Below are 14,929 nucleotides of genomic sequence, written 5' to 3' on the forward strand. Positions count from 1 at the left end.
GCTATGGCCCCGAATGGCACCTCTTGGCTGAAGCCCATCACCCACAGGGGCCCCAGCCCCCCACCCACAGCCTTATTCCCCATCATCCCCAGGGGTGGAGCCTCACATTTCCAGAACCTTCTGGTTCTGCCCAGCCCCATCTTCGCAACGCCTGTTCCCTCTGCTTAGAAAGCCTGCCGATGCTGCCCTCACCACTCTCATTCCACTTGGAATGTCTTTCTTTCTGGAAGGTCTCTTGGCTCTGGAAGCCTGTGCTCAGCCACTTTTTAGAGCAACCTGTGCTCCAGGAGGACAAAGCCTATGACCTCCTGATGTTGGAAAGGTCACCACGCTTCCCGCCAGGCCAGGCTGCCCCCTCCCCGCACACCACCAGGGGCTTCCACTGCGGCTCACACCTTTACAGAGACGGGGGGAGGATTTACGCTCCAAGGCTGATGGTGGCAGGTCCTCCTCCCCGCACAGACCCCGGAAGGAAGGAGAGGAAGGAGTGGGACCTGCCTCCCCTGCGGGGCCACCTCTGCGGGGCCCCACCGGCCCACCCCCACCCCACCCCCCCAAGCCAGACACTCACGGAACATGGTCATGAACTGTTTGGGGTTGAGGTTCCAGTAGCCCCAGTTGGTCCGGTAGCCGTGCAGCGTGGCGTACTCCTCGTGGTTGTACGCAGGTTCCGTCCCGAAGGTGTCAATGACCCGGATGCGGCACCTGCCTCCCCCACACACCCCAGGGGCCAAGGTCACCAACCTCCCTGGGTCTCCCTGGGCTGTAACCGAAAGGTGGCTGAGCAGCGTAGCGTCTGTGTGGTCAGGGCTTGACACTAGCTGGCTGTGGGGTCACAGGGAAGTGCCTTGACCTCCCTGGGTCAGCCTCTCCATCTGCCAGGTGGGACTAACAACCGCCCACCAGCTGTCTCAGGGTCTCATGGATACACCTGAACCATGGACCGCTAACTCGGAAACTTGGTTTTCACAGCTGCTTAGGAGGGAGCCTAGAAGGGGAGGCCCTGCCTGGAGTGGGGTCCAGCCCACTGCCCCAGGGAATGCAAAGCCCCTCTGCCCAGGAGCCTGACACCCCCAGATGTGCCTGATCTATCTGGGCTCAGATGCAGAAGAGCAGCTCTGGGGACCAGCCAGGAATGGCCCTGGCCCCATCATGCCTCAGGGTCTCCTCTGCAAATCTGGCCACTTCAGGGGGGGGGGGCCCTCCCGGCAGGGGTGGGGGGTGGGGAGAGGGGCTGTCCTCCCCTCAGGCCACTTTCAAAGGGCCAAAGTCCAGAACCACCCCCTCCACCTGGGCCACCCCGGGAGGGGGCACCTGAAGAAAACCACTGAGACTCCGACGCCCCTGCAAGGAGGCACCCAGAGTCCTTCCTGGTGACCCAGAATTGTCACAGAGCGCTGAGATGGGCACTCCTTCCCGGGAGAAGAGGCAGGGGTGGGAAGAGGAGGCCAGGAGCGCGTGTGGAAAATGCGCATTAATAATAAAAGCAATAAAGCAGCCTGTCCCTTCTTTTTTGCTAATAAAATCACGGGGGAGTCAATGGGACAAAAGCAATAAATAGCGGGGCTCTCCGTGCTGAATTAAGCCCGTTTCTTGCAGAGAGAAAGGAGCCGGGGTGGCGAAGGCAATGGCCTTCCTGTAGCCTGAGGGGGTGGGGTGGGGTGGAGGAGGGAGTGGGGAGGGGGCTGCTGGGTCCCCACACGCAGGGGTCACACCTGCAGGGTTACCTGCCCACCTCTCCCGCTGGCCGTTCCTCTGCCCCTCCCTCCAGGTCGGCTCTGACCTCAACCCCCCCACCCCACCCCGCCAGCCTGCAGCAGGGGGGCCCTGGAGCACCCGGCTGTGGCTTATTAATTGTCATCGAGTCAGCCTTAGCCAGGAGGCAGAGCTGTCTGGGAAGGAAGCTGGCAGTGGAGGGGGGGGAGCCTTCTCTCCACCGCATCCCTCATCCCCCACCTTGGGGCCCAGCGGGCAGCGGCAGCCAGCCAGCCAGAGCCCGGGGGCACTGTGCATATTTCGGGGGCTGCAACCCCACCCTCCCCCCACCCCCTGTGGCCCTCTCACCGGTATTTCTTGAAGGACAGTCCCATGTGCTGCTTCATCTGCTGCAGGCCATGGTAGTCGGTGTAGACGAGGTCGAAAGGCAGGGGCATGGTGAGCGGGCAGTTCCCCCGGCCTGGCGGCACCCCTAAGTTACTGAGAGAAGAGCCCTTCAGAGTCTGAGCGCGGAGAGGAACACCCCCAGACAGCAGATGCTACCTTCCCAAGTGGCCTTGCACTGAGGGGACCTGGGGCCCACCTGGTTCCTACAGGCTGGATAAGCAAGGGGGACAGCACTGTAAAGAAAAGTGAGGTCAGGGCGCAAATCCTGGGGGGCACTTGGAGAGGACGTAAACGGGGCGGCCGTGTACGGTTGTGGAGGTTCTCCACTGCACAAGAGACCCCAAATGAGGGACAAGTGGAGACCCGGGCCAGGCTGGCTTGCCAAGCTGCTACCTGCCAGAAGGAAGGGGAGCCTTCTGTCCACCTGCTCGGCCCTTCAGGGCTGTGTCCGCCCAAGGAGGGTGCCCTTCTCCAAGGTTCACTAAATGCTAAACGTCTGCGGTGTCCTCAGAGCAGGCGCAGGGTTTATTTGGAGCTGAAGGGTCCCCACTGTGTGCCCCAGAAGATAAGGTCCTGCTCTGCCGACGGGCTCCTAGCCCACAGAGATGCCCAGCCCTGACCCACAGGTGGGCCCTGCTCACTGGCTCTCGTACTTGCAGGCTTTCATCTGAGACGGGGCTGCCTCTCGTGCCCCAGTGCTGAGCCTCTGGCTCGTCTCACTGGAGCCTGAAGGACTTGGCCTCCTCCTCCGCCCAGCCCACCTCCCTGGAGACAGGCTCAAAGCCCCCTGCCCGGCATCCACAGTGCCAGTGCGAACTTTGTCCTGGATGCCCCAGCCCACCATCCAGGAGCCCCTGCTAAGCCTGCTGACACACCCCCTTGAGAGATGATGAGGCTTTCAGATCAATGCCTCAGTGAGTCTGTACTGAGCGGCTGAGCCCGGTATGGAGGAGAGGAGAGTCAGCCCCCACCTCCCCTGCTTCCCTGATTCTTGGAGTCTTAGTCCAGATGCTAGGAGGCATCCACGAGACCCCCCAGTGAGCCCCTTCAGGGATCCACGTGGCAAAGAGCCAAGATGGGTCACGTCTTGGGCTCCTTGAGACAACTCAAGCCAGGTGGATAAGTACCACCTGGACATCTTTGCATTCACTCTCTCTCTCTCTCTTTTTTTTTTTTTTTGTCGATTTTTTTTAGGGCTACACCGTGGCATATGGAAGTTCCCAGAATAGGGGTCCAAACGGAGCTGTAGCTGCCGGCCTACACCACAGCCACAGCAACACCAGATCTGAGCCTCGTCTTCGACCTGCACCACAGCTCACGGCAATGCCGGATCCTTAACCCACTGAGCAAGGCCAGGGATCGAACCTGCATCCTCATGGATGCTAGTCAGATTCGTTTCCAATGAGCCACGACGGGAACTCCTGGACGTCTTTGCATTCTCTTGCTCGCGCTCAGCAAGACACCAATGAGGCTCTGCACCCACTGTCCCCAGCAAATGCCCTCACTGGTGCCTTTTCAGCGGCTTATAATAACCTGATGACATGATGGACAAATGTCGGAAGGCAGCTTGGGGTGACAGGGATCAAGGCATCAGGGGTTGGCCTGTGACTGCAGAGAAGGGCAGCAAGAGAGAAGGGACTTTCTCTGTGCCTGCACCCCACCAGCCAGTGCACCCCAGCCTCCCCCAGCTCCCCCCACACTGGCTCTCCAGTGTTAGAACCTTTGCTGCTAAATGGGGAGAGGGGCGTGGAAAAATCTTATAATCACAGTCTCTTCATTTCTTATCTCTAAACTTAAAAATGGCTAAGTGCCACACACCCCCCGCCATCCCCACCCATCCAACCCCCCGATTCAACTCCCTTTTTCCAATGGGATGGCCACACGGGAGTCTCAAAACCAGGGCTTTTAAGGCAGGGCTTGCTTCTTCAGGGTTTTTGGGTGAAATACTCAGAAAGCAAAGGAGAATAAGCCCAGACCCCAGGAAACAGCTCCCACAGCCTGGAGACTTCATGAATTACTGGGCAGTGTTTTAAGTGTTGAGCAGGTGTCGCACGCTGCTCTGCAGGGTCCGTTTTCTTTCAAGCACGGGCTTTCTCTTACCACCCCCCCACCAAAATAAACCTCCTCCAGTTGAGCATCATTTTTGTCCTGGGCTAGAGAAGCTCTGAGTTTAGGGCAGCCCCTGGTCCCCTTCTCCACTTGCCGCACTCAATTGAGAACCACAAATAGAAAAGACAAAGGGATGCTTCTTCTTGCAGAAGCAAGGAAGGGGGTGGCTGCTCCTCCCTCGTGGAATCTGGGTTTGGAAAAATTAAGACAATTCTGAAAATATAAACCGTAGGTGGGTCTAGTGGCTGCTACCTGTGCCAGTAACATGCTCGACTTTCCCACGCCGCCTCTCTGGCTGGTTTCCAGGCAACACGTTTTCCCTCTGGGCCCGGGGAGGGGGGGGGGGGCATACCAGCAAAGTGGGGTGGAGGTGGAGGGCGCTTCCTTTGGTTACCCCAACCCGGACCACATCCCTGGCCCCAGCCTATCAGCAGGGCCACTGAAAGACCAGAGGAGCAAGTCACAGCCAGCTCCCGGGAGAATGACTCCACATGGATGTTTTCGAGCCTGTGCCAACATCTGTACTGTCATGGCTACCATCCTACACAGGCACCATTCCACACGCTTCCAACTTATTAATGCATCCATTCCTTTCATCTGGGCAGCCACCCTATCAGATCCGATCCATTCCCATCCTGCTCCCCTCTTCAGAGTTTAGGAAACAGAGAGGTTTAGTAATTTACCCAGGATCACACAGCCAGGAAGGAAGGGAGGCCCCCCCCCCACCGCCTGCTCAGGTATCCTTCCTCCCCAGACTCACCAGGCATCAGACAGGACAGCGGTGGGTCGTTGGACCCCCGTGACATCCTGAAATGGGAGCCCTGGGCTCCAGCAGAACCAGTCCCAGTTTCCTTACGAACCCTGGAGGAATCATGAATCTCTAGGAATTTCATTTTTCTCATTAGCCAAAGACAAATAAAAACGCCTCGTCACAGAGTTCCTGGTAGGATGGAGTGAGGCAAGGGGCGCGAAAGGTCCACCTTCTGAATTTCCAAGTCTAGCAGCCCCCTCCCCCGCCCCCATCACCCCCCTCCCTTAAGGCCCCAGTCATTTTCCAGCCAGAGTCTTGAGATGACCCGTCCTCTCTCTTCTGTCCCCCAGCAGTCTTCCCTGTCTGTTTTCTAGAGAGAACTTTCCGCAACGTAAACTTGGTCAGCATCTGATCCTTTCCAGAGACTTCTCGCCTTCTGATCCTTAACTCAAATCTTGCCGCTTCCTCCAGGAAGCCTTCCGGGCATGCCTGGGCAGAGGGAAACGCCCTTCTCCCTCAAGCCCTCAGTCCTGGCATCGCATTTCCCGCCCCTCCCACCGTCCCTCTGACTGTCCGGAGTCACCTCCTCACCACTGGGCCCCCAGGGCAGGGCCAGGTGACCTTTGACGAAGTCCAGAGCTGGGACAGGATCTGACCCAGTAAGGATTATCTTGGCCCTCAGGAATGAGTAAACAAGGCAAGGAACCGGGGAGGCCCTGGGAGAAGTGGTTTAAAGGTGGCAGATATGGTGCAGAAAAGCGTCTGAGGGGCGAGGGGGTGGGTGAGTGAGGAGCCTCGCTGGACACCAGTGGCCGCGCGGGTCCCAGAAAGACACCGCGGCAGGAGGGAGCGGAAGAGAGACAAAGCCGCCCGGAGACAGCAGGTCCCCTTCCCGGGAGGAGTTACAAGAAGCCGCAGGGTCCCCCCACCCTGGCCCTAGAAAACAAAGATTTCCAATTTAAGGCGACTCCCCTGGGGCTAAGTGTCTGCTGCTTCCTCTTTACGCTTTTGTCACAAGGACCCTGCGCTCATCCCGAGGAGAGCAGAGGGGGTCGGCTGAGGGGAGACGGAGCTGGGGTTTTGTCACTTGCAATTTAAGTTCACTTTCATGGGCAATTTTACGCTACGTGGCTGGTTGGAGCAGGGACACATGCAGTGAAAAACTCTGTCTCCTGACACCCTTGAGCCCAAGGTGCCCAGGGAGGCTGGGCTGTACCATTCCGCCCTCCGTGCTGACTCCTCAAGAGGCCCCTGGCCAGAGGTGTTCCTAAATTCCAGTGTCCAGGTCCCTTCTCTCCAGACTCTCAGGACAGGGCTGTGTGGGGAGGGGCTCCCGGAGCCTCCCCACCCGCACCCCCTCAGCACTGGTGTGAAAAGCTGATGGGCAGTATCTCAGCCTGACGGGACGTAACCGCCCCGGCCCACCCCAACGTGTCTGTGCAATGGCCAAACTGCGTGGTTGGAAAGAATTGCCAAATGTCCCCAGGCTGCAGTGTAGGTCGCAGATGCAGCTAAGATTTGGCATTAGCAGGCCAGCAGCTGTAGCTCTGATTAGGCTCCTAACCTGGGAACTTCCATATGCTGCAGGTGCAGCCCTAAAAAAAGAAAAAAAAAAAAAAAGCCACAACCAAAGAGTACACACCCACAGGGCCTCCCCACAAGGACACGCCCAGCATTCTGCCTCCCAGAGGGACACGTGTCCCCATCTTCTTCAGGACCCCCTGACCCACAACGTAGGATCTCGGCAAATAGCCAGAGCAGGGCTATCTGAGTCACTCTTTGCTGAAAGATCGAAAGGTTGGATGGGTAGATGGGACGAGGAGGGGAGGGGAAAGTACATTCTATCCCCAACAGAAAAAAACAAACACCAGGGGTTCCTGTCGTGGCTCAGTGGTTAACGAATCCAACTAGGAACCATGAAGTTGAAGGTTCGATCCCTGGCCTCGATCAGTGGTTAAGGATCCAACGTTGCCGTGAGCTGTGGTGTAGGTCACAGACGCAGCTCAGATCCTGTGTTGCTGTGGCTCTGGCGAAGGCCGGTGGCTACAGCTCCAATTAGACCCCTAGCCTGGGAACCTCCACATGCCTCAGGTGTGGCCCTAAAGAGACAAAAAAAACAAACAAACAAACCAAAAAACCATCACCAAAACCCAGGAGTTCCCACTGTGGCTCAGCAGGTTAAGAAGCTGACACAGTGTCTGTGAGGATGTGGGGTCCGATCCCTGGCCTTGCTCCATGGGTTAAGGACTCGGTGGTGCGGCAAGCTGCAGCGTAGGTCGCAGATGTGGCTCAGATCTGGGGTTGCTGTCGCTGTAGCAGAGGCTGGCAGCTGTAGCTCCGATTCCTGGGAACTTCCATATGCCTCAGGTGCAGCCATAAAGACGAAAAGGAAAAAAAGAAAAAAAAAACCCACAAAGCCTCTGCTGGGGCTCAAAATGCTGAATTCTGCACAGCGCAGAGCCTCCCTGGGCGTGCGCTCCAGCGTGAGCTTGCTGGGTGGCCTCACCCAGGCGGGGAAGCGTGCTGGTGTCCACCTCCACTCCCAGTGCGTGAGGCCCAGACAAATCTAGGTCCCTTCAGGCTAAACATTCTCCGGTTTCCTCTCCCCCTGTGCCTTTGGTCTGCGGCTGGAAATCACCTCTCCAGGTAGTGCTCAGATCCTGGAGCAAACTAGCCTCTCTGTCTTCTCTGTGTGGGAAGGACCTGATTAAGAAGGATTCTTACAAAGTGCTCGGAGACTTGGGCTGCAGGTGCTGAGCGCACCCAGAGCTTCCCTCCATCCATCTCATCCCTGGGCGCAGCTGGCTGGGCGGCCCAGGACCTTGGTCTCATCTGGGCAGCCTTGGACCCTGACTGGTGCCCATCTCCTGAGCGCTAGCCTGTCTCTCTCCCACGGCCCATCCCTGGAACGGGCTACTACCCCTTCCTCAGAGCACCCCAAACCTAAAGAAGACCCAGAGAGATAACTGGGCATCTCACGAGCTGCTGTGGAAGGCAGGTTAGAATCCTAACAAGGAGAGAATTCAATCCCCGCCCCCGTCCCCCGCAGGGTTTTCTGCCTTTTCCCAGCCCGGCTGACCTTCCCGCCCTCAACACAAAGAGCCTTAAGATGCCATCATGATGGGCCCACCCTCAGCTTCCAAAGACAGAGGAGGGTCGGGGATCACAGCGAAAGAGAACAGCCAGCTCCCCAGAGGAGTAAGGACTCAGAGGAAAGGGGGATTCAAAGGAAAAGCAGATCAGAGCAGCGTCGGGCCACTCCTTGGCCAAAGCCCCAAGAAGGCCGAGGCTGGAGGGTTCTGAAAGGGAACCGGGCGGCCCGCACGGGGCCACCGCTTTCTTCCACAGCGTTAGCCTCCCAGTCAGCAAACGGGGGCTGAGAATAGGGCTCCCAGGCGGGCCGGATGGAACCACAGACCGGTTTCTGCAGCTCCCCGGGGGCTGCGGTGCTGCCACGGGGGGAGGAGGGACAGGAACACGTGCCTTTGGCTGTTCCCTGCTTCTTCCTTGCAGCCAGGCCCCCGTTTATATAACAAGTGCCTGCAAATGCTGAGCACGAACCAAGGCTGCTCCCGTCCGTGCCTTAAGGAGGATGGCTCTCAGCCCGGGTGCGGGTGAGAAGCACCAGGGTGTGTTAGGGCTCCTGATGCCCAGGCGGGGCCCAGAGGTGCCGCCCCTTCGCTGGGGGGTTGGGGGGGTGGAGTGGGGGCTTCCATGGGGATGTTGGTGTTTCGGTTTCTGGGGGGGATTCTCACACCCGAGGGGCTCCCGCTGTTCTATCCAGTTCCACAAACCTTTGCAGAGACCCCTCAGGTACAGGGCCTTGGAGGACAAAGACGGGTACGATTCTGCTCTCGGTGCCATGAGGACACGCCCAGGGGCATTTGGGTTAAAGGAGGGCTGGCCGTGAACGGGAGGCTGGGTGTGCTCCGACTGGCCTGTAGGAAGGAGAATCCGACGCCCCGGAAAAGTTCTATTTCACGAGAGCCCTTTTCTTTCTTTCTTTCTTTCTTTCTTTTTTTTTTTTTTTGGTCTTTTGAGGGCCACACCCACGGCAGATGGAGGTTCCTAGGCCAGGGGTCAAATCGGAGCTACCACTGCCGACCTACACCACAGCCACAGCAACGCCAGATCCAAGCCTCATCTGTGACCTACACCACAGCTCACGGCAACGCTGGATCCTTAACCCACTGAGCGAGGCCAGGGATCGAACCTGGGTCCTCGTGGTTCTTAGATTCGTTTCCACTGTGCCACGAGGGAACGCCCTCACGAGAGCCCTTATCTGATTTCAGAGAGTACTACAGGGACCAGAGGGGAGGTTTGTACCTCCTGCGTTTCTGCTTCACTGGGAATCAGAGTCCCAGGCCAGCACCGAGCCTGTTCTGAGCCCGGCGCACAGTGGAGTGGTGGGGGCGGTGGGTGGGGGGGGCACATCTGTCTCCAGGAAGCTGGTCTCACTGCCCTTCTCCTCTCCAGCCACCACTGGACAAGACCTCCTCTCGCTCAGGACCCCGCCTCCCTTTACAAGAAGCCACTGGCTCCTGGGATTTGAAGGTGTGCTGATGCGCCCCTCCCTGCCCCCACCCCCTGAGACAAATCCCACCTCCTTGCCCTTCCCCGCAAAGCCTTCAGTAGCCAGCCTGCCTCTTTATTTCTCCTCTGACACCCCCAGGCTCCCCCACCCTCCTGGGGTTGCATGGACCTTCCCTGAGATCCCACGATTGCTTTGAAATGGCTCGGCCTTTGCAACCTCCCCGCCCCAACACGGACCAGGCTAGAGCTGGAAGAGTCGACCGCACCCCGCCACTGCATCCGCGAGGTCACGTTTATGGGCCAATGTCAAGACTCAGTCAGGGGCCTTGATGTGCAAGACACAGATTCCCACTCCTTTCACTTAACCTCCCTTTCCCTGACTCTGCCAGCCTCCCACGCTTGGTGGCTCAGAGCAGCCTGGAGTGGGAGGGGCACAGATGAAGGGCAGGGACCGGTGAGGCTCTGGGCCCCCAGCAGCAGAGGTCCCCACCTTCCGAGACGAGCGGCTGTAATGAATGTGCTTCTGCTACACAGATGCCTCCCTGGACCCAAGGAGGAAGACGGAAAAGGGAGAGAGAGGGATGCGGTGTTTAGTGTAAATTAGTCGTTTGCCTCTCCTGGGAATGGGGCGGGGGCGGGGGGAGAACCACCAGGTACGGGAGTCTGCTAAGTGCCACCCAGACGCCGGATGCAGCTCTTCCTTCCCTTGTTCTAATCTAACAACACAACATTTCAAGCATTCAGAAAGTTATAGGAAATAATACAATGATACAGTGAATACACCTGTGCTCCCACTTCCCAGCCTTGTCAAGTCATAAGAGTTCGCCATATATGGTTCAAATCTTTTTTCTTTTTGTTTTTTTGAAGGGGTAACACATTATAAATCCAGGGCAGCCTTCGCGGCCATGTCCACTCGCCTACACCTCCCGCCCCCTCCGCCTCTCTCCCAGCAGATGCTCGACCCTCCTACATCACAGATACTGGGAAAAGCACAGATGGGACTGCCCCAGCCGCCTGCCCCACCACATCCTGCCCTCAGCACCCCCACCACATCCTGCCCTCTCCCCTTCCTCCTGGGGCCACCCTCTGGGGCCCGCCGAGCACGTTATGGTCTGCCTTCCGTATCTTCAGCTGCTCCCATGCCTGGCACCTTCGTACCTGCATTTAAACATGCGGACGGCTCTCCCATCTTGAGAAATAAACAAGTGTTCCTTCTGTTACGGGGTGCATTGTGTGTCCCCCAAAGATGCCCGGGTCCTAACCCCCGGCATCTGGGATGTGACTCCTTTGGAAATGGTCTTTGCAGGTGGTCAAGTTAAGATGAGGCCATGAAGGCAGGTGCCGGTCCAATAGGACAGGGTCCTCCTGAGGAGGAGAAATCTGGACTCAGAAACAGACCCACCAGAGAAAGACGATGTGAAGACACCAGGAGGAGTCGGCATCCCCGCGCCCAGGGATGGGCTGAGGCTCCAGGAATCCAGGAGCGAGCATGGAAGATTCTCCCAGCAGCCTCGGCAGCATCAACCCTGAGACACCTTTTTTTTTTTTTCTTTTTGGTCACACCTGTGGCACATGGAGGTTCCCAGGCTAGGGGTCAAATTGGAGCTACAGCTGTTGGCCTACAGCACGGCCACAGCAACGCTGGATCAGAACCTCGTCTGCAACCTACACCACAGCTCACGGCCACACCGGATGCTTAACCCAGGGAGTGAGGCCAGGGATTGAACCCGCAACTTCATGGTTCCTCGTCAGATTCATTTCCGTTGCACCACGATGGGAACTCCAACGCTGAGATACACTGATTTCAGACAGCTGGCCTCCAGAACCGGGAGACGGGGCTCCAGTTTTCGGAGCTGCATTTCAGCAGCCCCAGGACCCTCACGCACTGTTGAGAATTCCACCGTCCCCCAGTCCCTCCCCCCTCCCCCCTCCTCCCTCTCACAGCCGAGCTCCTCGAAGAACAGCCCAACTCACGGCTGGTTCCTCACCACCCCTCATCCCACGACCCACACACCTCCGGCTTTTGTCCCCACAACTCAACCCAGATGGCTGGCTCCTCCTAGGATCAGCAAGGACTTCCACGTGGCGCAATGCTTGGCACATCCTTCAGTCTCCTTTGGTCTTTGGATGAGCCTGTGACACCCCTGGCCGCCCCCTCCTTCTAGAAGCATCTTCTCTGCGGGTGCCCACGCCTTCTCTGTCCCTCCGCCAGCACCTCTTTGCCCAAGAAGCCTTTAAACATTGCCTTGCCTGAGGCTCCACCCTCAAGCCTTTTGCCCTAGCACTTGGCACTTTTGTTCAAGTCTATGTCTGGCTTACCGTCACCACTGAGACACCATCGCCACTCTGAGCCCCGGGGCCCACACCTCCGCTGTCTCCACGTGGGCACCTCTCATTCAACGTGTCTAAACTCACATTCAAGGTCTTCCTCGTGTGGCCCCCAAGCCCAATGTTCTCCTCTCCTCTCCCCTCCTGCGCAGAGAACGGCAGCACCCCGGGCCCCCCAGCTGCCTTGAGCTGGCTCGTTCAGCCTGACTCGGGCCCGTGTGGGGCAGTCACAGCGAGATCGTATTGGGTCCAAACCCGGAGGTCTGCCTGGACTGGCTCCTCAGAGGGTTTACTGGACATGCCTTGGTCAAGCCGGGCAGAGCACAAGGGACAAGGGCGTGGTCCCTGCCGTCCTCATTCCCCGGGGCCCCTGCCCGGTATTTCCCTTGCACAAACGAAAAGGCTGGAAGGCCAACTTCCACCAGGGCCAGCCAAGAGTTTCCCCTCCTCGTCTCCCTTACTTGAACATTCTCCTCTCGAGCTTTCATCATTTGCCAGTTCAGTCAACTAATTTTCTACTAAACCCAATTTCACTCTCGGAGGGAGGAAGAGTTCGGTAATTTTTCCTCGTGCCATGTGCTATTAATGATGCTTGGGATCATGCGAATAAGACAGATGAGCACAGCCGGCTCTGGGCAGGTGGGAAGGGAACAGCTTGGCTTTAAAATGCCCACCGTGGACCCGGGCACCCGAGGAGACACCTGAGATGCTGTTTCCTCTCTCCTTCCCTCCACGCGCGAAAGGCGTGGAGGCTTCCTCTCTCCTTCCCTCCACGCGCGAAAGGCCCCGGGCGGGTCGGTCAGCCGTCCCCCGCGCTGCCGGCTTATCACAGAGCCCATTGTTCTCGAACGCCCCCGCTCTCGCCCTGGACACATCTTGCAGCAGCAAAGCCAGATGAGGATTCTGTGCTCTACTCCAAACCCGCACATCACGCCAGTGAGCTGGTTAATGAAACCACAAGACGAGGAGCAGAGAAAAGCGGCTCGTGTGTCCAGCCTCGTTGTCGAGTCAGTGGCCGAGACACCTGCCGTGAACATCTGTGAATAAGCTGCAAGTGCACAGGCAGCGTCTTGGTCCCGTCCAGCACTAGGAGACAAAACAATTCTGTTTGGAGTTTCCGGGAGACTCACTGGGTTAAGGATCCAGCATTGTCACTGCTGCAGCTCAGGACGCCACTTTGGCACAGGTTCAATCCCAGGCTCAGGCACTTCTGCAGGCCAAAGGCACAGCCAAGAAATATATGTACATACACTTCTGTTGTTTAAACCCCCCCAGGCTACGGTACTAAGTTATAGCAACTCTAGCAAACTAAATCACAGCTTCGTTTCCGTCTCCACTCAGGGAAGAGCCTGCAAACAGGCATCGTCGGGGTGGTCCCGGCAGAGAATGAGTTTGAGTTTTATTTCGTTTTTCTCTTCTGTGGCCGCCTCTAGGCATACGGAGGTTCCCAGGCCAGTGTAGGCTGCAGCTGCCGGCCCACACCACAGCCACAGCAATGCAGGATCCAAGCCACATCTGTGATGATACCACAGCTCACGGCAATGCCAGATCCTTAACCCACTGAGCGAGGCCTGGGATCAAACCCACAACCTCATGGATATAGTTGGGTTTGTTACTGCTAAGCCACGACGGGAACTCTCTAACATCGGTGTTTCTGAGCGTGCAAATGCAGGCATCTTTTTCTAAGTCCTCTAGGGCGTGAGCCCCACCGCAGGCCCTGACCCCGCTCCTGCACAGAGTACAGTGTCCCAACCCCCAGTTATCCTGCTACCCACGCTGGGGGCACGGGGGCGGGGGTGGGAGTCACAGCCTCAACCCGCCTACTTCCCCACCCTCCCTGCTCGGCAGGTCATCAATCACCTGGGGCGGGGGGCGGGGGGGGGGGGCTTGAAATCTTGATACCCGCCCCCCCAGGCCTTTTAAATCAGAGATGCCGAGAGTGGCGCCCAAAGGTCAGTGTGTTTCTAAGGCAGTTGAGCTCCTACCAGGGTTAAGAATTCCCACCTAAACGAATTCCAACAGAGCAGATGCTGTTAATTTTGTAGACATAACTGTATTATGTCTCCTGGGGAAGGTGGTTTTCTTTTTTCATCATTTTTATTCTTTTTGTTGTTTTCCATTGTACCTGGTAACGGATTTAGAAAGAGCCTTCCCGAGACTGTTCCCTGAGGTGGCTGAGCTGTTTACACAATTGTGCCCAGTCGGAGCAAGAGCTTCCGCTCACACCTGCACACCCCTCCCCCGCCCCGGGGAACCAAGGGCAGAGCCATCTGAGCACAGCCCCGGGCCTGCCTGTTTAACAAACAGCAAGTCCTGCTTCTGGGAATTTCAGATCCACACAAGCTTGGCAGGAAGTGATGCACTGGTGGGACGATACGGGTTCTGTATGGGGGGTGTGCACACGTGTGCATGGGGGTGTGCCTGTGAGCATATGTGTGCACAAGAGTGCCACGGGCTGCATGTCAGAGGTACATGCATGTTCACGTGCAAGAGTGTGCATTTGCCTGTGTGTGGAGGCAGGCACCTGCTTGCAGGGACGTGCGTGAGTGGGCATGTGTGGGGTGTGCACATTTACAAGGCTGTGCAAGGGTGCTTGTGCACAGGAGCATGCGTGCATGCATGTGGGGGCATGTTTGTAGTGGAAGAAATGGCAGCAGGAGCATATTTCAGATCCTGGTGCTTTTCACCAGGGCCGCGCTTTCACGGCGCCTGAGTGCCAGGACCCCTGTTATCATGGCTCTAGCCCTGTGATGGGCAATGGCAGCCTCGCTGGCCACAGGCTCAGCTCCAGCCAGGCCCGACAAGTAGCCAGTGGAGGAGGAAGCTCTCTGGGCAGGGAAAGACTCGGGGTCAAGGTTGAAGGAGGAGACACCTGAGCATGGGCTAAAGCAGAACAACTGAGTTAAGTTCCTGGCTCTCGGGAAGACTTGTCAAACACCTGTTCTCTCCGAGAAGGACAAGGGCGGTTCTCTAAGTGTGATGCGGGGCCGTCACAAATGCATGGGAGCCTTCTCACTCCCTGAGGGAGCAGTAAAGAAAGGAAGTTCTCACCTCCCTGTCCCCAGAAGATACACAGTCAGAACGGAGGGATCGAGCTGTTTGATA

The 14,929-nt window shown here is 57.6% G+C and overlaps 1 protein-coding gene across 1 annotated transcript in view; it reads right to left on the reverse strand.

Annotated features, from left to right (window-relative positions):
- The window catches only part of MGAT5B (alpha-1,6-mannosylglycoprotein 6-beta-N-acetylglucosaminyltransferase B), a 72,040-nt gene that overhangs the window by 23,902 nt on the left and 33,209 nt on the right, over nt 1-14,929 (reverse strand). Inside the window, 2 exon segments of the mRNA XM_047758742.1 lie at nt 572-705; nt 2,065-2,196. Of these exon segments, the coding sequence (XP_047614698.1) occupies nt 572-705; nt 2,065-2,196 (266 nt within the window).

Source organism: Phacochoerus africanus, chromosome 14, assembly GCF_016906955.1.
Source record: "Phacochoerus africanus isolate WHEZ1 chromosome 14, ROS_Pafr_v1, whole genome shotgun sequence".
Classification (NCBI taxonomy): domain Eukaryota; kingdom Metazoa; phylum Chordata; class Mammalia; order Artiodactyla; family Suidae; genus Phacochoerus; species Phacochoerus africanus.